Here is a 22,522-nt window from a genome sequence, read left to right on the forward strand (position 1 = left end):
CAATTCATCAACATGTCAACTTTAATCTCGACATTTAGTTTTTGTTTTTTTCTTCAGTGTCCGTTTTTTTTTTTTTTTTCCACCATGGCCCTAATACGCTTCCGTACTGTATTAATACTTATGTGCACATTAAAATGTTTTTATGTGCAATGCTCATGACACTGGAATAGGTTATTCTTAGCCATTCTTCTTTAGTAATTGCAATGGAAAATGTGGTTAACATCCACTCATGCATGGGGAAAAAAATACCGTTGAATACCGTGAAACCAGTATAATTTTGAAAAATACCATCATTTAAAATTTTGGTCATACCACCCAGCACTAGCACAGACCTCTCTAGGCTAGACAACGGCTCCTTGAGTGCCATTAGCTATTGGGATGAAATCCTTGGACCCATTGTCAGATCCTTTGCTGGTGCAGTGGGTCCTGGGTTCCTCCTGGTGCACGACAATGCCCAGCCTCATGTGGCGAGGGTATGCAGGCAGTTCATGGAGTATAAAAGAATTGATACCATTGACTGGCCCCCATGTTCGCCTGACCTAATCCAATGGAACACCTCTGGGACATTGTTTCAGTCGTTCCAACGCCACCAGGTTGCCCCTTCAGACTGCCCAGGAGCTCAGTGACGCCCTGGTCCAGATCTGGGAGGAGATCCTCCAGGACACCATCCGTCAACTCATTAGGAGCATGTCCCCAACCCCTATCCAACCCTGACATTGTCAGGCCTAAAAACAAGCACGTGGGGACCATTCAAACTACTGAGTACGATTTGGAGTTGCTGTAATTAAATTTCAGCAAAATGGGCTAGCCTGCCGCTGCATCATTTTTCCACTTTGATTTTCAGTGTGTCTTTGAATTCAGCCCTCTGTAGGTTGATAATTTTCATTTCCATCAAATGATGTGGCATCCTTTCGTTCCTAACACATTACCCAGTCCATTTCTGTATAAATATCCAGCAGGATTGTTTTACCCATTGAGATCTGACGTGTTTTCAAAGTTTTCCTTTAATTTTTTTGAGCAGTTTATAATATTGTCTAGTTAAGGCTATGCCATAAATGCTTCCAATAAAACATTTTCTTTCGAACACAAGCGCAGTAATTTCTCAGTAACCTCTAACGTGTCAAGAGTAGTGAACTGTAGATATGGGAGTTTCCAGGTCAAATCCATTACATTTTTAAGGTGTTAGATGTAAAATTACCACGTTCAGAGCTTCGCTTTACAATAAAAGTTGTTGCCCACCTTACACTGACAATATTTTGCAGTCTTAGCAGAGTGTGTGCTGCAAGTGATAGAAGCTGCTGCAGTGTTTTTACTTAAATACACAAGACATATCTGAAAATAACTTCCATAAACTGTCCCTCCATATGCCAGTCAGGCCCTCGCTTTGATTAAATTTGTTGTTTTAGCTAGTCCTTTATGCTGAAAAAAGTGGAGATCTCTAATTTTTAAAAACATGGATACCCAATGTACAGTACTAAACAAACATTTTGTTTTTAATGAACAACACAATACTTTTTCTTAAAATTAATCAGTGTCTTTATATTTTGCATTTTTAGGACCTTTTGATGTGCAAACAATTAAGTCTCCAGTTCGACTTCTTTTTGGTGAGGTACTGTCACCAAAGTCTAAGCATTCCAAACAGGAAACTAACAGAAGGCACAGTCGAAGCTCAGAAGATCATTCTGCATATAAGGTAAAACTGATAAAGTGTTGTAGAAAAATCTGTGTTTTTTTAAGTTATAGAGCAGAACAAATAAATGGAACAATGCAATCTGGGTATTACGTGTTGTTCCTTAATGATCCAAGTGGTAACTGTGCATGCTAAGGAGATTTGTGGCTCTCTTTGTAACCTAAACTATTTTTTTAAACATAAAGTTAAAAAAAAAAGAGAGAGATCAGTGTAATGTATATTTCAAGTGAATTAAATTGCTGAATATTTTTATTTACCCTAAAGCTTAATTAAGCTCACTTTATATATGACTATATCTTGTAATTATCAAATACCATTATTTTTTAATTGGTATCGAAAGAATTAAGATAGGAGAACTAATTATTATGAGAAGCAAAATAGCAGACACAGTTTATCTAAAGAATAATCTGTGCCCTAGTTTTCACTCTAAAGATGTCATAAATTTCCATCAGTGTGTCAGCTTTCCTTGTTCATAAAACCATGTATTATTTCTTATAAACTTTTTATTTATTATTATTTTAATTCTGCAGTCTCCCAACAAGGTTTTGCGGTCCACTTCAACAAAAGAGTTGAGCTTATCTTCAAACTACAGGCCATCTTCAAGGTGTTTACAGACCTCTCCAAATACACCAACTAAAACACCTCTTAAATCCAAAGAGAAGTGTAAGGACAGTATTTTTAAATCACCATGTAGAAGAAGTCCACGTTTATTACAAGTTACATCTGTTAAAGAGGAATCGCCTGTAAATAAGCTGAGGACACCAGTGAAAAGGATTGAAAAATCTTTCTCTTCTCCGAAGTTGGGTATTTTACAAAGTCCATTGAGATCACCAAAACATTTGTCTGTTAGATGGTCACCATCTCTTCATGTGGCAGAATCCTCATGTTTTTCAATGAATGAAATATGTATAGAACAGACCCCTGAAAAGGTATGCACCCCAAGAAAAAGCCCTCATAAGTCTTTTATTGCCAAGTCTTTAACACAGTCATTTGAAAACTGCACCCCTCCCAGGAAATTACATAGGAATGAAGATTCCACAACATTATCAAGGAGTATAAAAGGACCTAGTACTCCAAAAAAGCCCATCGAAACACTACAGACAAACTGTAAAAACAGACAGGATGCTGTGTTTTCTAAAACAAACATGTGTACTTATCAGTCATTTTCTCCAAGTAAAGACTGTGTGGATTCAATAAATTCAACACTAAATTCTACACCACAAAAGGCATGTTTGATTTCACCTAAAAAAACTGACTTTACAAAACCTTCCACTTCACTCAGAAGGTCAGATAGAACAAACATTAGTTTTGAAAATACCTTGTCAAACCATGAGACAATATCCACCCTAAAATGTTCTGGTACATATCCAGAAATCAGTATTTGTCAAAGTGGTTCATCTGAAAAAGTTTTACATAATTGTATTACCCCAGGAAAGATGCGGAAAAAGTGTGATAACGTTTTCACAGATGATAATCTAGAAGAAACTAAGTTTTTTGGGAAAAACAATTTACATTCTGCTTTAGAAACTACTCCGATAAAGTCTACAAACAGTAATCAAAATATTTCTAGGTTTAAAAGGAAGCATCTGTCAAAGTCAAATGCCTGTGAAAACCAACTGCCGGCTGATTCTGACAAGAAATTAATAGGCAAGAATCTTGTGAACCTAAAGGCAGCAAACGACAGTAACCTACCTAGCCAAGACTCAAGTTTCTCTCAGTGTTCTCAGAATGAATCTGAAGATGTTTTCTGTAGCTACATAGATTCTTCTCAAGCTAGTGCTGGTGGATCTAACTCTTTTACCACAACAGAAGATGATGAAAGCATTGAAATCTCAGATGCAACAATTTTAAAAACACAGACTTCAGGAGGTCTTAAAATGAATATTTCTTTCACCAGAAAGCCCTCAAAATCAAATGAAACAATTGATGATGTCTGTAAAAGCTCTTTAAGTAATTCTGGTGTAACTTATGGCTTTCGACTGACTCCAGATCGTCTCCAAAGAGAGGCAGCTGCTCGCCTTAGGACACCTGAATGCCCAAATAAATTCACCACTTCCAGAGGTTCTCGCTCATCTAATAGGGCAGGGTGCCAACCAACTCCTAATACTCCTTCTTACCAGGTAGAGCTGGAAATGCAAGCTTCAGGACTTCCGAAGTTGAAGTTTAAACGCACTGACTCACTTAATGCAGAGGACATTGCTCTAGATGGTGGTTTGAAATGGATGACATCAGGAAGCACAAGTAAAAGAAAATCTGTTTTAGAAAGTCCAGTGTCCCACTGTATTAAGCATCGAGATACTGGCCATTCCTCACCATCCTCTCTTTGTGCTCATGGTACACCAGCTAAAACTACACCTGGAAAGGCTGGAATGCAGACATATATTTGTCAGTCATATACTCCAAGTAGACATTCATCTACCACTAATTCTCCTTCAGCAGTAACCGACTGTGCTCCCTGGACCCCTTCCCCTCAAAGTACAGGCAAATCTACTCCGGAGAATCTCCGCAATTGGCCTCGTCGGAAAAAGGCTATGAGTGGCAGAAGTAAAGAAAGATGGATATTTCAAGGCCTTCCCAATGAGGACAGTCAGAACCTAAAGCTGCTGGAGGATTCTGGCCTGGATGGAATCGTTTGGCTTCAAGATGTCCATGCTGTTAACCAAAGTGTTGTGTTAAATTGTTCCAAGAAAACATCCTTTGGTACAAAGTCTAAAAAGAGAACTAGTGCAGAGGCGTTTACTCCTGATAAAGAGGAAGAGCAGAGAGGGTGCAAGAAGGCCAGCGTACGTACTTCTGAGGTGTACAGTAGCACAGAAACAGAAAGCTGCAGCCTAATGGCTAAATGTGAAGATTTCATCATATCATGTAAGCTTTCTAAACAATTCATTAATTCAAAATTGTTTCTGTGTTTGCTAAATATCTTGTGTTTTTCCTCAGTTTTAAAAATTTTGTTAAATGCATTCCTTTTATTGTCATATTCTAGATTCACATGGTAATTGCATATGTATGAAATAGATAAGGGAAAGCCATTGTGAAAACATTTTGAAAATAATGTATTGGAGATTGATGACCTTCTGTATTATTTCCTTTAGTCACAGCTAGTCACTTAGCAGAGCTTGCTAGATCATATATTGTTTCATTATTTAGTTTACTTTCAAGTTCTGTGATCAGCAGTCTAAATAATATTTTTCAGTAAGTTTCCTTATTGTAATTGTGACTTAAATAGGCAAAGTTTAAAATATTGCAAACCATATATATATTTACACACTACCATTCAAAAGTTTTAGAATACCTCAGTTTGTCTTCAAATGTAATCCACTGGAATGCAATGATTGACCTAATGTGGTGAAAGGGTAAGCAATAAACTGCCAGAGGTTTCAATTTCAAGTTTAGGTTGGCAAAAACGGAAAAATTTTAATTTCAGAATATTAACAATGGGCATTCTTCAGGGAACAATTAATAGGTTGCAACCTACTGATATTATGCAGCAATTAAAGAAAATTAAGCACTGAAAGGTGAAGCAAACAATTTGTACAGGTGTCCCAGCTTCTGTTTATTACTTAAAAACCGTCTCTCTGTCTTAAGAGTTGGAACAGAGTGTGTTGCTACACCCTCTGAATTACTGTTTGAACAGTATCACACTGTAGAAAGTTGTAAATGCCAACGATAATGGCATGAAAATTGGCAATTAACAAATAAAATGAGACCGAGTATTATTACCTGTAGGCCTTTCATTTAGAGAAATTACAAAAGCATTTGGACACTGAGAAACTCTGATAGGAAGACATCTGGCTGATTCAAAGTCACAATCCACTCAGAAGACGTTTCGGAGTGTCACAAGCTTGCATGATAGGCACCTCATAGCACCACATCTTCAAGCACAGCTTAACAGTCGTCGATAAAAGCAAGTCTCGGTTTCTACCGTGAAGAGGAAACCTTATGCTGCAGGTTTGACAGGATGCGTGGCAGTAAGAAAGCCATTCCTTAAAAGACAAAATAGGCCCTTGAAATGGAGGCCGTGGACTACTTTAGACTGTTGCAGGTTGCCGTCGCTTGGCCGCAAGCACACACGAGTTGTTCATGGTATAATATGCCCTTGGATATGTAAAAATGCAGTTATTGCTTTTGGTTGACTTGTGGGGTTTTCAGTGTACACAAGCAACTTTGAAATATGATGGTGTCCTGTCCATAAGTCGGTAAGTAAGTGTTCTTAGCTAGACGATATTGGCCATTACAGTTTTACTAAAGCTGGCTCATTGTGGTGGTCTTGTTCTACTGTATAGTGTATTTGCCTTAATTAGGTTAGAGAGTAAAAATCCAATATTGTACATTTGCCAAATTGTTTTTTTTTTTTTCTTTCTTTCTTTCTTAGAAGTGACGATTCATAAAGCAGATCTCACTGTCATAATATGAATAAATACAAGAGATGATGCTGAGCACATTTTAAGAGTCTGATCCTTAAAAATGTCTTATACAACGTTTTTCTTCGTGTTTTCAGCAGCCTCAAAAACACTTAGTAATGCTGACCTGACACTTTTTACAAGTTTTCATGCCAAAATAAAGAAAATTGGCCCTAATTTAGAATTCATTTTTTGATAGCAGCAATATTGATCAAAAAGCATACTGTGTAAAATGTTTTAGTACTTCACACAGCCTTTTATGTACCTAAACTTTAAATTGAAATAGTTCATTATGGAGGTTGTGAAAGGCAAGCTGGCAGCACCAACTTGTAGTAACGTTAGTTCAGGGACAGAGATAAAATATATTACCTGTTCACACCATAGTACGGGTCTGTATCCAGCAAGCTGTCAAAAGTAAATTCAGACTGAGGAACCCATCACATTTCATTTTTATAACACAAAGCCGAGACTAAAACTTTGAGCTCCAAAGGTTTGCAAAATTATCAACACAACAGGTAACAGAAACGTCATCCCTTCCCGAGATCTTTTTTTTACGGAAGATCCATTGCCTTTATTTTATTCCTAATTGAAATGGATCTGAAACAAGTATTGATTTATGCAACACATCTAACTTGGAGTTAAATAGAACTGTGGAAGCGTGCATGAGTGTAAACAGTTTACTGTGGAATTTCAATGAGGAATTTCTATTGAAAATCAGATGCTTGCAATTCTACGTACTTTACATTTTTTCCTCAGAACAGTGGTTTTAAAGGCATCAGACAAAGGCAATGATTTAGAAAAATGGTCAGACTGGCCAGTTTTGCATTACAGAGTTTATTGTTCTTTCTAGTGTGATATGAATGGGAAATCATTTGTAAATAAGTATAAAATAGACATGTTAGTTCATCAAGTTTGTTTGGTTACATAATAGCTAAGTTGTTCCAATATTTCATTCTGTACTTTTCTGTGTTAAGGAGTCTGTTATTGCTTTTATGTTGAATGAATAAAAAAAGTTAGTCTTGCCAAAAAGAAGCAAACCTGCTGTAGCCAAATCTCAGCATTGACACCATAGTGTTGAAGTAGGTATACCATCACAATTTATATCTTGTAAATCTGTTTCAGTTTTTGGTGGATTTGTGGGCACCTGACATGGGTATGGATTGTTTCCTAAAGTTAAACACTGCAGGTTTGCTGTTAGATTGTGGTATAATATATTAGTGTGTAATACGTGATTAGTTTTTATAAATGTATTGTAGCCTCTGCGTAATTTGGTAATATCTGTAGGAAATGCACACTTATAAATAAATTTACAATTTTGTTTTGTCCCATTTTAGCTGCAACACCAAAGAGCTGTAAAGTAAGACCGGTTTCAGCAAGTGGCCTCCTTGCTTTGACTCAATCTCCATTATTATATAAGACACCATCATCTAATAAAACACGCCTTGGGGAAAGTAAGTAATTTCTTTACAATGCTGTTTTAAGATCAAATACAGAAAAGAGGCCTGTGCTTTTAAAAATGTATATTTTTGGAAATACAGTATATAAACATAACATTATTCTTATTAGGACATTGGCTCACTAACCTCAAACTAGTACTGAAATAGTGAGTGGTCAGTTTCTGCTATATGCCTGTGATTTTAAAAGTTCAGTTAACTTATTGTAATTTAAACATTGGAGGTTTTTTTTGTAATTTTTAAGAAATGATTTTTTAAGTGTGTGTAATGTATACATTTCATATTTCTTCCAGCGCAAATCAATAAACCTTATGTTGATTATCCAGCTCTATTGAGTCTGTATTTAACTAAGTGGTTTGGGGAAAAAAGTTTTATTGTTGCTTACTTAGCATTTGCGATATTTTGATTTCAGATTTTTACATTGGTCACTTCTCAGAGGCAAGCTCAAGGCATCACACACGTGTGTGTGTGTGTGTGTGTGTGTGTACTGTATATATGTATATATATATATATATATATATATATATATATATATATATATATATATATATATATATACACACACACACGTCATAAAATTTATTTCAGTAATTCCATTCAAAAATTGAAACTTGTATGTTAGATTCATTCATTACACACAGACTGATGAGTTTCAAATGTTTATTTCTGTTAATTTTGATGATTATAACTGACAACTAATGAAAGTCCCAAATTCAGTATCTCAGAAAATTAGAATATTGTGAAAAGGTTCAATATTGAAGACACCTGGTGCCACACTCTAATCAGCTAATTAACTCAAAACACCTGCAAAAGCCTTTAAATGGTCTCTCAGTCGAGTTCTGTAGGCTACACAATCATGGGGAAGACTGCTGACTTGACAGTTGTCCAAAAGACGACCATTGACACCTTGCACAAGGAGGGCAAGACACAAAAGGTCATTGCTAAAGAGACTGGCTGTTTACAGAGCTCTGTGTCCAAGCACATTAATAGAGAGGCGAAGGGAAGGACAAGATGTGGTAGAAAAATGTGTACAAGCAATAGGGATATCCGCACCCTGGAGAGGATTGTGAAACAAAACCCATTCAAAACTGTGGGGGAGATTCACAAAGAGTGGACTGCAGCTGGAGTGGGTTTCGAAAACTGATTTGTGATCCTCAATCTTACTTTCAGTTGAATCCTCTTCCCGCTGTTATGCCAACTGAAAATGCCTCATAAAGTAGCAGTTTTACTAAAAATAGCCAAGGTATTCTTTCACTACTTATGCAGTCATGTTCATTCTTCAGTATCCTGATTTTCTTCCACTGTGCCGTGCTTCCCTCCGTGATCCGAAATTTTCTGTGAGGCTCAATTTGTCCAGTGTCCTGAGAGTGTCCATCTGCCTATTTTATTTCAGCTCTGCTTATTTTCAGGGTAATATGTTGCCTACTACAGTTCAGTTTACTTCCTTGGCCCACCTGTGTTTGATAGTCTGGTATCACTTGTGATACACATATGCATGCTGATCCACATTTGGGGCAATGATCTTTGTGTCAGTCTTCATGAGTGCTGTTTGCTTTAATATTACCTCGTGTGGAGTGATGAGTAAATGTATAAATGCGTTGTAAAGTGCAAAATTCGAGAAATTCTTGGTTGCAAAAAACATAAACCATACTATTGTGACGTGTAATGCATTTTACACATAACATTACACTTTTATTTCAGCTTACAGTGCTTGGATTCTCTGTGTAGATGTAGCGATCACGTAATGTACAACATTTATTATGAATATTATTCTATCAATTTTTACCAAGTTCATTACTTTCTAGTGTTTCTGGCAGCTCCTAGAGAGTTAGGACAGCTCAGAGGGTCTCTTAAATTCTGATGAAGTGAGGAGTAATTTTCTAACTTGGGGAACTTGAGAAAATGTTTTTATTACTACTCCATGAGTAGAGGCAAAATTGCATCACTCTCAGAATTTTGAGCCATTTTAGGACTCTCTTCCTACTTTGAGATGCTTGATAAATATGGGCCCTGATGTCTTGTGCCTGAATAACTGCCACCTGTGTTGGACCTAGATTTATTACATTGGCAGCAAGGCAGGGTGGCTCCTAGCTTGGGCAAGAATACCTTTTGGTTTTTGCATTTTTTTCAATTCTATCCTCTTCCCCAGACTCACTTTTAGATTCCGAAATGACAGAAACATGATCCTCGTTTTCAGAAAATTCTTCATTTTCCAAAGTGGGTGCTCCTTCCTTGATTTTTCGTTGCTATGATTGAGTTTTGGGAAGGAGCCACATATGCAGAGCTGTTTATATGTCATGTCCTTTCCCAATTCCATTTAAAAAAGAAATTAGAATGACTGGTCTGATGGGATTTGGTATTGTGTGTGAAGGGAAATGGTATTACTGGAGGTTGGAGGGTTATGGAGGAGTTGATGGAGATGTTCATGGTTGATAATGATGTAAATGATTAGTCTGATTGGATTAGGTCTTGGGTATTTGTAAACAGTGTCTCTAAAGTGTTGTAATTGTTGTTCTGTAGACCGTTTCCTTACCTGCATTGCTCCAGGGTCTAGTAGATCCAAACACCACCATTGTGTGTAGGCAGAGAGCTTCACAGTATGTTCTCAATACAAACCTTTACCTTAACATGTTACCATACCATACCATTTTTATTTGTTGAGCGCTTAAAAACACAGCATTACAACTGACCAAAGCGCTGTACAGTTAAAAAGAAGCAAGACTAAAAACAAAATATTAAACACAAAAATTAAGAGAGAAATTAAAACAGAGATACTAAAAACAGGCCAGAGGACCCAATAAAATAGGGAAATAGGAAGAAACAAGTGGAAATGAGACAGGTTAAGAAGTAAAAACCAATGTGAAGAAGTGTGTTTTTAGGTGAGATTTAAATGAGGCGACTGAGGTGGCTTTTCTAACCACTAAGGGTAGGTAGTTCCAGAGCCTGAGTGCACAGACGGAAAAAGCCCTTTCACCACGAGCTTTAAAACGTGCCTTGGGAACGGTTAGGAGCAACTGATCTGCGGATCTAAGAACACGAAGAGGATTGTGAGGATGGAGCAAGACACTCAAATAGGCAGGGGCTAGACCGTTTAGTGCCTTATAGGTTAAGAGGAGTATCTTAAAATCAATTCTGAATCTAATCGGCAGCCAGTGTTGGGTTTTTAAAATCAGTGAAATGTGTTGGATTCTGCTACTTCCAGTTAGAAGCCTTGCAGCCGCATTTTGAGCCAGTTGGAGTCTAGAAAGAGTGGCCTTACTGATACCATATAGGCAGGAATTTGAGTAGTCGAGCCGGGACGTAATGAATGCATGGATTACTGATTCCAGGAGGTGGTTAGACAGAAGAGGCTTGAGTTTGGCGATTCGCCTGAGATGGAAAAAGCAGGATTTTACTGTGCTGTTGACTTGAGCATCCATTTTCAGGGCCGTATCCATTTTGATTCCAAGATTGGAGACAGACAAAGTTACTGGAATGGGAAAAGAGTCAAGGCCAAGGGGTGGGGTCCATTTGCAGTCGGGGCTAAAAACAATGACCTCGGTTTTTGAATCGTTCAGGTGAAGAAAGTTTACAGCCAACCAGTCCTTAATGTCAGATAGACAGTCGAGGAGAGGTTTGGTGGAGTCAGTTGGTTTGAGGGAGAAATACATTTGGCAGTCGTCAGCATATAGGTGATATGAAATTGCATGTTTTCTAAAAATTGCACCTAAAGGTAGGATATAAATTGAAAAAAGTAGTGGCCCTAAAATGGAACCCTGAGGGACCCCACATGGGAGTGGGACTGATTCAGATGAAAAATCGTCTAGCATGACTCTAAGAGTTCTGTTGCAGAAATAGGACCTTTAATGAAAATGAGCCAAGGTCATCGAATCTCTGGGTAAAAAAAAGATTTTGTTGTTTTTTATGTAAGCATTCAAAATGGGTCTCATAGACCCAAACACCAGAGTTTACCTCCCAAAATAATGAATAAACACCATGCAAAGTATTATTGGCCCGTGATGTGAAGTAAGATCTCTTTGGTATTTTTAAGGAAATAAGCGTCAATGGAACTACAATACTACTAATTTATCAAGATTGTACTCGGAATATTTTTTTATATATATATATATATATATATATATAAACCATTCTGATTATTTGTTCTAATTTAGATTGCTGTCCTTTTCACAGATAAAGACTTTGAGTTATCGCCCTGGAAGAGAGAGGCAACATCTCCATTACAAGTGGGTGAAATGATCTCATCAAAGACGAATTCCAAACAACTAATGGCAAAGAAGACATACAGCAGAAGAAAACTATTGTCTTGATGATTCTTAGGATAGAAACTAGACATCTAAGAGACCTGTAAAGAATTTTCTAAATAGATATTCTAAATGCTTCAGTTTTTAGAAGCTGCTCTTCATATAATATTTATATGTTAAAAGAGGGCATAGTTGATGATCAGCTTGTGTCCAAACCAACAAGGAAAAGTATTTCATTGTAAATTGAGTATCACACTTTCTTTTATTTATTTAGGTTATGGACATTGTGAAAAACAAATTGTGACCTTATTTTAAATAAAATGTAATTGTGATACAGTTAAAGTAGTAACTTAAAAGTAATCTTTCATTAGCAAATACATTTCTACAATTTAAATTGTTAATATGTGTGCATATGTATGTGTGTGTGTATGTATATATATATATATATATATATATATATGTGTGTGTATTTTTGTGTCTTGTACTTTTATGTATATACTGATTTTATTTTTTACTGAAATTGTATTAAATACCTTGAAGAAAAAATAAAGAAATGAGGTTTTGTGTATGTGCGAAGTCTATGTCATAAACTGGTGGAAATTCTAAGTACTTTGAGCAAATTGAAGATGCTGTACAAGTATGATTGATTTTTTGTTTTCTTCACATGTGATGAAGTGGATAACCTCCTAGCGGTGAATGAGACTACTAGAGGAGAAGAAGTGCTGCTTAGATTAAATAGGCTGAAATTGAACAAATCGCCAGGGCCAGATAATATTTATCCTTGAGTAGTTAGTTAGCAACAACAACATTTATTTATATAGCACATTTTCATAAACAATGTAGCTCAAAGTGCTTTACAAGATGGCAAAAAGAAAGTTACAAGAAAAGAAAAACTAAGATTTGGCAATAATAATAAAGAATTAAGCAATAACAAAACAAGGTAAGGTTATGTCTGGGAGGACAGAAAAAAATATTCCAGTTAGGCTTGTGGGGAAAAAAAAAATGTGCAGGAGTTCCAAGGCCAAAAGACCATCCAGCTCCCATTGGGCATTCTACCTAATATAAATATTCTGACTTTTTTCCAGGATTCATATGAGAGCATTTGATGAAGTCGGTTTTGTGGACAGCTGTGGCATCTGCCTTCATTCCATCATCACAGGTGGTGGTGGTGGTTCAGATCACCACCAGTGAAGAACCAGAAAAAGACAGCAGAGAAAAGTAAAGATTATTAAAGATCCCTGAAAAATATAATTCTGTGCCTGTATAGTCTATTAAGAATGCAACTAAAATGTAGCTACAAAAAGCCAAATTAAAAAATGGGTTTTTAAAATGTACCACACCATTAGCCTGGCTAATTTCTGTTGTTAAAGTATTCCAGATTTCAGGTGCGTAACAGTAAAGAGCTGCCTCACCACTTCTTTTAAGCTTAGCTCTTTGAATTATAAGCAGGCCTCCATTTGAAGATCTATGGTTATGACTTGGAATGTAGGAGATACAGGTGTTCCAAAATATAGGAGGGGTTAAGATTATTAAAGATTTTCTGCACCAATGGTAGTATTTTAAAGTCAATTCAGAATGACATGGGTATCCAATGTAATAACGCTAAGTCTGGTGATATGTGCTCATTTCCTTTTCCAAGTTAAGATTCTGGGTGCTGAATTCTGCCCTAATTGTAACCGATTGATGTCTGTCTTAGTCCTGTTAGGAGTGCATTACAGTAATCTAGATGAATAAAAAGAAAAGTATGCACTAATGTTTCAGTGGTCTGTAAAGTTGTAAGAAGTCTAACAAATACTAAGGATGAGCTGATCAGGTTTTTTAAGGCCAGTAATAGATCCTGTTACTTGTTTTGGCCGATTCAGATTTTTTTCTTGTGTGACACCTTGGTAATGAGAAACCTTTTTATAGGCCATCAATTAGGACCAAACCAACTGCACTGATAGGGGCTATCAGGATGGCTTTCTAAATACTGACAGTTTTCAGCTGGTTTCTTGGCTTTCCATGCCTTTTTGCACCTCCTTGTCTTCATGTGTTAAAGTGGAATGACACAGGGAATAAGTATTTATTACATATAACTTAATTGATGGACTTATTTGTTTTGATTTCTTTGTATATGTGGATTACTAGGGTTGTTACCGACATCTGGTGAAAATTTCATGTCATAAAAATATATTTAAAAAATGTATACATTTTATTTTATTTATTTATTTTATATATATATATACATATACATACACACACACACAGTGGGATGCAAAAGTTTGGGCAACCTTGTTAATGGTCATTATTTTCCTGTATAAATCGTTGGTTGTTACGATAAAAAATGTCAGTTAAATATATTATATAGGAGACACACAGGTCAGGTCAGGTCAGGTCAGGACTTTGACTAGGCCACTCCAAAGTCTTCATTTTGTTTTTCTCCCTAAATAATAAAAACCATCATTTAAAAACTGCATTTTGTGTTTACTTGTGTTATATTTGGCTAATGGTTAAATGTGTTTGATGATCAGAAACATTTTGTGTGACAAACATGCAAAAGAATAAGAAATCAGGAAGGGGGCAAATAGTTTTTCACAGCACTTATGTGGACTCCAATATTTGTGTCACCTTAACAAATACTTGCTTTCCTAGATCATCGACACCGTGGGTTGGTTCCAGTTAAGAGACCTTCCATGTGCAGTCTGCTGACGCCGCAAGCCAACTCTTCTGTTGCCCTGAGTGTTGCTCTTTTGTCAGAGTTTAGCAGCTTAAAGGCTGTGAGGCTGCTTGGGTTATCCCGTTGTTCTAATTGCAGGTCTGTGTGCCATCATGACCAAAGCTCAACAACAGAAGTAGGTATCTGAAGCACTTTTGGAACCTTTGCCATGTTGCCTCATCTCTTCTTATCTCCTCGCCTTACCGTTTTTTTTTACCCTTCCTTGCCAGGTGACAAAGGTTAGCTGGCTACGTGATTGGCGTCACAGAGTTCTTCTGAAGGCAGACTGTTTTCTTATCTCTGATCCCTTTGTTGACTTATGTAAAATATTAAGTTATTGGAGCTGGACTGCTTTTCTGAAAACTTGGGTGGGTTGGGGGGGTTAAACTGCACAAAGGAGGATAAGTACAAGGAATTTTCATGATTTGGGTAACAGGCGTTCACTTATCTCGTCATTTGTTTTGGGGGCTTCCTGGCAGCCCGTGTGTATACTTGAGAGGCAACATTACATCTGTTTTTGTTGTGTTGCCTCTTTATTCTGACACATAATTACTTGGCGGTGTGGCATTTACTTTAAAAAGAATATTTGCTGCAGATATGCCTTGCTTTGGAGATCGGACACTTCCATGGTTCTGATGTGAATGATGATTGGTATCTAAAATACAAGCAGTCAGGCTGCTTTATCGGAGCACTTCATTAGCAAATGAAGCCAGAGGAAGCCACAGTATATTAATACAGTATGTAATAATTGATTCTAAATCACATTACAGTTATTCCTTAAAGACAGGAGTCATTAAATATGGCATTGTTCCACTTAAGGCATATCTTTTATCACAGCCAGAGGCTTGTCATTGTAGCCCACCAGCATTAAGATGTCCGGCATACAGCATGGAGCTCCTCTCAATACACAGCAGGTTGCGTCAGTCCACCCTGGAATCTTGAATTCTTGAGTCCACGTTTGTAGTGTGTGGCATCGCCTAAGGGAGCACTCCATGTCCACAGGCCAAGGTGGGTGTGGCTTTCTTAAGCGGTCGGTTGGTCAGGAGGTGTTGGGGGCGGAGCAGGTACTTCAGAGCCAGCTGCTATTGCATTGGGCTCCACCAATCATAAAGAAGAAAACTTCATAAAGCAGCACATCAGGCTGGACTGATCGAGGCGTCAGCGTCCAGGTACCAGGTACACGTCGCTCTGAATTGATCTTCCTCTCTCTTGTCTTAATTTAGTCATTTCAGTGTTGTATGAATATGCTCAAATGTTTTCTGTTATTATATTGTAGTGCCATGACAAAAAGGGAAGAAGCTTATACTTGATTAAGTAATTAATGGAATTTAAAGACTAGTTCTGCTACCTTAGAGCTCTAGGAGCCGTGACTGAGTCTCCGGTGCAGCCTTGGCCTCTGTGGTCTACATGTCATGGTAGGGGGCTCAAAACTGTTTCGATATGTGTATCCTGTGGTGGACTGGGTTTGGCTGCTCCTGATATTAGAAAAGTAGGTTCAAGAAACTGGTGGGAAAGAAAGCAAACGTTGTTGAAGCTGCCTTACATCTGTATCTGCAATTTGGGTGTGTCAAAGTGACCTTTGCATTTTGCAGCCAAAGGAAGGTTGCCAAGTTGTCACATTGTTGCTGCTTTCTTCTGTCATTTTGATCCATTCAGTGAGACAGGGGACATGCACACTATGTGTCATTTTTTATTTGTTTTGTTTTACAAATAAAAGGAAACAGATTAGGAGCGACAGTGTCATGGCCTCATTAATGCCCTGGGCCGTGCTTGCCAATTGGCCTTGGCCTCCACTTTTTGTCAGGGGTGTGGGACCTCAGATGTTTAATTTCTCCAGGATTTGTAACCTCTGCAGTTTTGTTTCCTCTCTTTCGTCGTCTGCTGGTTTTAGGAATTCTAGTATACACACAGAGAGAGACAAGATGTCACACTGGTAGTGGTTGGTAAGGACACAAGGGCCTTCTCTGGCAATATAAAGCTGAAGTAGACACAATGTCTTGGAGACGGGTCGACAGAGCGAGAGAAAGAGATCGATAGGTCAGGGCCAACAGAAGGTGACTGACACCGCTCTCACAAAGCAGCAAGTGGCATCAGAGTTATGCCACATGGAACAGTACAGGGCCTGCTGCCTAGAGGAAAAATGCCAAGCGGCTTTGAGATTTGTAAGGACTTCTGTTCCTTCGACTGAGTGAGTGAGTTTAGGAGCTCTATGGGTCCAGGCTCAGCAGAGGACACTGTGATCTGATAAGAATATAAGTTTAATGTCACTGTGCTCTGTACAAAAAATATTTTATCAATCCATTCACATGCACAGGCCAAATTTAGGACGGAGGGGCTCAGCATTTAGAACTGCTAGGCAAGCATTTGAAGAGAGAAAGGGACAACTATGAAAATGGACATTATACTATTTCTGTGTGCATGAAATTGAATCCTCTCTTTGCCTTGTTTGGAACGGCATGATTTACCTAAGTAAGGGCCTGCACATGGAGAAAGAGTATAAAGCCTTGGAACATTGCCCGGCACACCTGGGAGATAACGTCATCCGATCGTGAAAACCCTTCCAGCGCAGCGACGAAAATGGCAGACTGTATACATCGAACTCCCACTTCGGTAGTTGTCTTGCCATTGGCTTCCCTCCGTCTGTTATGCCTCGTAAATCATCATTAAAGAAAGCTAATTTATATTCTCTTATGTGATTTCTTACCACCGTATCACTATAGGAAGGATATCTCCTCGTTATAATGTATCCATTTAGGTTCAGGTTACTTAAAACACCACAATTAAAAAGAACTTATTCCAACCTGGGAGGAAAACACCCGAATGAAATCCCTGGCTCTGGAAGTGATTTTGTAAGGGAGCCCAGTGTTATTTCAGAATGGGGCTTGAAGACTATAACCTCAATGAGCCTAGTCCTGGAAAACAAGATGGGCCAACAGAAGGGCTGGAAAAATGACAAAAACTGAAAACAAAAGAGAACAAGCGCTTGGCTTTTTAGCCAATTCAAGTTGACTCCCTTTGATCATCCCTGCCTTAACGTTTGGTGTGAAGGTGAAGCTAAACATCGATTTAAATGAACCGATTTGGTTCAGATGTGCTTTCTTGAGTGCTGTTTTCTGGTTTGGCTTTAGAAATGGATGGATGGGAGTTCCTGAGACCGATCTGGAACTACTGCAGAAAACTCTGTCTTCTGTATTTTGAATAACATTTACAAACTCCGGATCAAACCAGTGAACTATTGGTTTGCAATCTGTGAAAATGCAATGTTTGAAAGGATCTTTCATATTTTGGGGCAGAGGTTGTCTTTTTTTTTTTTTTTTGTAGTATAGATGTGTGTGCCTGGAATATAAATTTACTTGGTAGTTCATTTTTCTCACCACAGAAGGTCAAAAACTGCAAAATGTAACTTTGAGTAGCAAAATGCCAGCTAAAGTTGATATGAAATGGATTGCTGCCATCTTGTTGGCTAAATTTTGAAACAAGCCTTATTTTTCCCAATCAGCTAAAATGAACATAGTTACGAACCATTAGGTTTATTAGTTAGTAATAGTTAATTGTGTATTAATAAAATTTTGTATCTATCTATCTAGCTGTAGTGAGGATTGCTAAGAATTCCAAGGAACAATATTCAAAATGTATAATGCTATGGATTTATTGAATCCCGCCTAGAGCAGGACCAGTTTATCAGAAGTATTTGGTGTTTCAGTCTTTATTATGTACTAGCTGTGTAAGCCCGAGCTGTAAAAAGCCCGGACTCGTACAAACCATGGATTCTGGCACTTGGATCAGTCGATCGCATAGGTTGTGCAATAGTGAGGTTCTCTTTCATCGGTGGTCTCGTTTTGCCGACGTGCTCTCCTCCATTATCTATCAGCGTCTAAGCAACTTTGTCTTTCCTCGGCAGTCTCACTTTGGCGAATGAGTCGCTTTCTTTCAGCTTCATGCTGCAGCCTCGCACTTCCGGGCCAGATAGACGAACATACACATACACTTCCACGACGTTTATATATAAGACTAGCTGTGTAAGCCCGGGCTCCTACAAACCATGGATTCTGGCACTTCAATCAGTCAATCGCATCGGTTGTGCATTAATGGCTAAGTGAGGTTCTCCTTCATCGGTGGTCTCGTTTTGCCGATGTGCTCACCTCCATTATCTATCAGCATCTAAGCAACTTTGTCTTTCCTTGGTAGTCTCACTTTGGCGAATGAGTCGCTTTCTTTCAGCTTCATGCCGCAGCCTCGCACTTCCGGGCCAGATAGACGAACATACACATACACTTCCACGTGTCGACGTTTATATATAAGACTAGCTGTGTAAGCCCGGGCTCCTCCAAACCATGGATTCTGGCACTTCAATCAGTCGATCGCATAGGTTGTGCAATAGTGAGGTTCTCTTTCATCAGTGGTCTCGTTTTGCCGACGTGCTCGCCTCCATTATCTATCAGCATCTAAGCAACTTTGTCTTTCCTTGGCAGTCTCACTTTGGCGAATGAGTCGCTTTCTTTCAGCTTCATGCCGCAGCCTCGCACTTCCGGGCCAGATAGACGAACATACACATACACTTCCATGTGTCGACGTTTATATATAAGACTAGCTGTGTAAGCCCGGGCTCCTACAAACCATGGATTCTGGCACTTCAATCAGTCAATCGCATCGGTTGTGCATTAATGGCTAAGTGAGGCTCTCCTTCATCGGTGGTCTCGTTTTGCCGACGTGCTCGCCTCCATTATCTATCAGCGTCTAAGCAACTTTGTCTTTCCTTGGTAGTCTCACTTTGGCGAATGAGTCGCTTTCTTTCAGCTTCATGCTGCAGCCTCGCACTTCCGGGCCAGATAGACGAACATACACATACACTTCCATGTGTCGACGTTTATATATAAGAGTAGCTGTGTAAGCCCAGGCTCCTACAGACCATGGATTCTGGCACTTCAATCAGTCAATCGCATCGGTTGTGCATTAATGGCTAAGTGAGGTTCTCCTTCATCAGTGGTCTCGTTTTGCTGACGTGCTCACCTCCATTCTCTATCAGCGGCTAAGTGAGTTTCTCTTTTCTTGGCTTTCTTTGAGCTTCATGGTGTAGCCTCGCACTTCTAGGCCAGACAGACAGACAGACACACAGACTTCTACATGTAGACGTTTATAATAAGACTTGCTGTGTAAGCCCATGCTGTAAGAAGCCTGGGCTCCTAAAAACTATCGAAATTGTCAGAAAAAAAATTGAAATGCAAAGTCTGTGGTTTCGTTTTGCCAACGTGCTCGCCCTTCTCATCTATCAGTGGCTAAACGGGTTTGTCTTTCCTCGGTGGTCTCACTTTGGCAATAGAGTCACTTTCTTTCAGCTTCATGTTGTAGCCTCGCACTTCAGGGCCAGACAGACAGACAGACAGACACAGGCGTTTATTTATAAGATAGCGTCATCAGAACACGCATGATCATTTTATAATCAGCTATTACACTAAAACACAACAGCATGATCAAATTAAACTGGTCATGAAAGTACAAGCATGAAGACAATCTAAAGAGACACCAGCACAAGGTTAAGAATGAGAACAAGAAGTAATGGTGAAGGTTCACATTTTGCTGAGTTTTGCAGGTGGATGTGCTCACAGGCTTCACTTCTGTAGAGTGTTAAAAAAACTGTGCAGGTGGCCTTAGGAATGTCCTTGAATTGTCGAAGTCTGAAATGTTTAAAAAGTTACAAAAAAAAAAAACACAAGTATAAATGACACCTTCATGGAAAGGGGCTGCTATCAACTGGATATTCCCATGTCAGCTGCTTTTCCACCAATTTCACATCCCTGGCCTTCTTTCATTTAGTCAATGTGATTGTTCCAATACAGGGTCACAGCTGGCAGAAGCATCGGGCGAGACAGCAGCCAACTCAGAGGTGGATGCCAGTCGATCCTATAGCACAATCGCTCACAAAACCAAATGAGAAACCTTGGGATGTTGGAACCAACCCACACGGACATGGGAAGAACCTTTAAACTCCACACACACACACACACACACACTTGGGTTTGTAGTTTGAACCCGATGTCTGGATCTGTAGGGCACGACTGCTACCCACTATGGCACCCCATAGGTGCAATTCAGATTCATTTATGTTTCCCCGTGGTTGTTAATGCAAACAGACATTCAGTAAAGTACTCTAGATACAGTTTATCCGTCCATTTTGTTTCAGATTTAGAGTTGTGGAGACCACAGTGCATCCCACTTGAATTTGGCACAAGGACGGAGTCAAACCCCATCTGGGACATCCATCACTGCACACACTTACACACACAACCGTTAGAGTCACCGGTCACCTGGCTTGTCCTTAGAATGTGAGAAGAAGAACAGAAGAGCAGAACTAATGGAATGTGAGGGGTAAGAAGCGAGGGCGGCAGGCAAAACCTTTGGGTGCACAAAGTACCATCGTAGTGTAGGGTTAGTAAAGCAGTGCATTTAGCTTTAAGCTGGTCTTATTATCTTCATTTTGTTTGCATTTAAATAATTATAATAGCACCTTTCCCATGCTCGTGTTGTTTTTAAAATAATGGCAACATGGATAGCACAGCTGTATAAAGAAATGTTTTTCTCAATTCTGGCGTATTAATTTATTAACACAGTGGTTCTCAACCAGTGGGGGCGCGAAGTAACAAAAAGGGGGTGCGAAGATGTGAAAAAAAGAAAACAGGAATCAAAAATATGAAAAATACATCTATTGAAACCAAAACAAATGAACTTAAACTACATTCTGAAACTAGAAAAATAAATCTAGAGTCAGATAAATGTCGATAAAAGTTAAGTAGGTATAATAAAATATGCATCTATGATATATCATTAATTTAAAAAGAACAAATTGGTATTAGTGGGCTCCTTTCAAAAAAATGTTAGGGGGGCGCAATTAAAACTGTTATGAAAACTCGGGTCGCAAATACGTAAAGGTTGAGAAACGCTGTCCTAACAGACATCACGCAGACTTTTTCTCTAATAATATTAAAACTCAACTTAGCCTGATGTGTTCGCCAGTGGTAACCGAGAAACAGCTTTGCTAAAGGGTGTGGAGAAACTGACCAAACACACCAGTGGACTTTGCCCTGGGAAAACCCAACTGTCTGTAAGTAATATATCTGCATGATGTGAACTAACGCACACGTCTGTTTATAAAACAACTTTACGGTAACGAATTACACTATTCCGACTAATTTACAGACATCCAATTTTATGTAAGTATAGGCTGAATGAACCAAAAACCCCAACGCCCAAAAAACCACGTCCAGGTGAGCTGAGGCCATAAAGCAGGGGTGCCCACACTTTTTCAGCTTGGGAGCTACTTTTAAAATGGCCAGGTCAAAATGATTTACCTACATTTATTTATATATATATATATATATATATATATATATATATATATATATATATACACAGCAAAAAGAAACGTCCCTTTTCAGGACTGTGTATTTCAACAATAATGTTTTAAAATCCAAATAACTTTACAGATCTTCATTGTAAAGGGTTTAAACAATGTTTTCCATGCATGTTCAATTAACCATAATCAATTAATTAACATGCACCTGTGAAATGGTCGTTAAGACCTTAACAGCTTACAGAAAGTAGGCATTTAAGGTCACAGTTGTAAAAACGCAGGACACTAAAGAGACTTGTCTACCGACTGTGAAAAACACCCAAAGAAAGATGCCCAGGGTCCCTGCTCATCTGCGTGAACGTGCATTAGGCATGCTGCAGGGAGGCATGAGGACTGCTGATGTGGCTAGCTAGGGCAATAAATTGCCATGTCCGCACTGTGAGACGCCTAAGACAGCACTACAGGGAGACAGGAAGGACAGCTGATCATCCTCGCAGTGGAAGAGCCCGGATCTCAATCCCATTGAGCACGTCTGGGACCTGTTGGATCGCAGGGTGAGGGCTAGGCCATTCCCCAGAAATGTCCAGGAACTTGCAGGTGCCTTGGTGGAAGAGTGGGGTAACATCTCACAGCAAGAACTGACAAATCTGGTCCAGTCCATGAGGAGGAGATGCACTGCAGTACTTCAAGCAGC

At 38.8% G+C, this 22,522-nt stretch overlaps 2 protein-coding genes across 2 annotated transcripts in view; both read left to right on the forward strand.

Annotated features, from left to right (window-relative positions):
* ticrr (TopBP1-interacting, checkpoint, and replication regulator) overlaps nt 1-12,188 on the forward strand; it is a 58,231-nt gene extending 46,043 nt beyond the window's left edge. The window contains exons 19-22 of the mRNA XM_039773049.1: nt 1,557-1,693; nt 2,221-4,555; nt 7,425-7,541; nt 11,715-12,188. Of these exons, the coding sequence (XP_039628983.1) occupies nt 1,557-1,693; nt 2,221-4,555; nt 7,425-7,541; nt 11,715-11,851 (2,726 nt within the window). The 3' untranslated portion in view covers nt 11,852-12,188. The remainder of the gene's footprint in view (nt 1-1,556; nt 1,694-2,220; nt 4,556-7,424; nt 7,542-11,714) is intronic.
* A 3,446-nt stretch (nt 12,189-15,634) lies between these two features.
* Nucleotides 15,635-22,522, forward strand: part of ckmt1 (creatine kinase, mitochondrial 1) — a 51,160-nt gene continuing 44,272 nt past the window's right edge. Inside the window, exon 1 of the mRNA XM_039773051.1 lies at nt 15,635-15,656. The gene's annotated coding sequence lies outside the window, so the exon portion shown is untranslated. The remainder of the gene's footprint in view (nt 15,657-22,522) is intronic.

The sequence above is a fragment of the Polypterus senegalus genome, chromosome 12 (assembly GCF_016835505.1).
Source record: "Polypterus senegalus isolate Bchr_013 chromosome 12, ASM1683550v1, whole genome shotgun sequence".
NCBI classification, from domain to species: Eukaryota; Metazoa; Chordata; class Cladistia; order Polypteriformes; family Polypteridae; genus Polypterus; species Polypterus senegalus.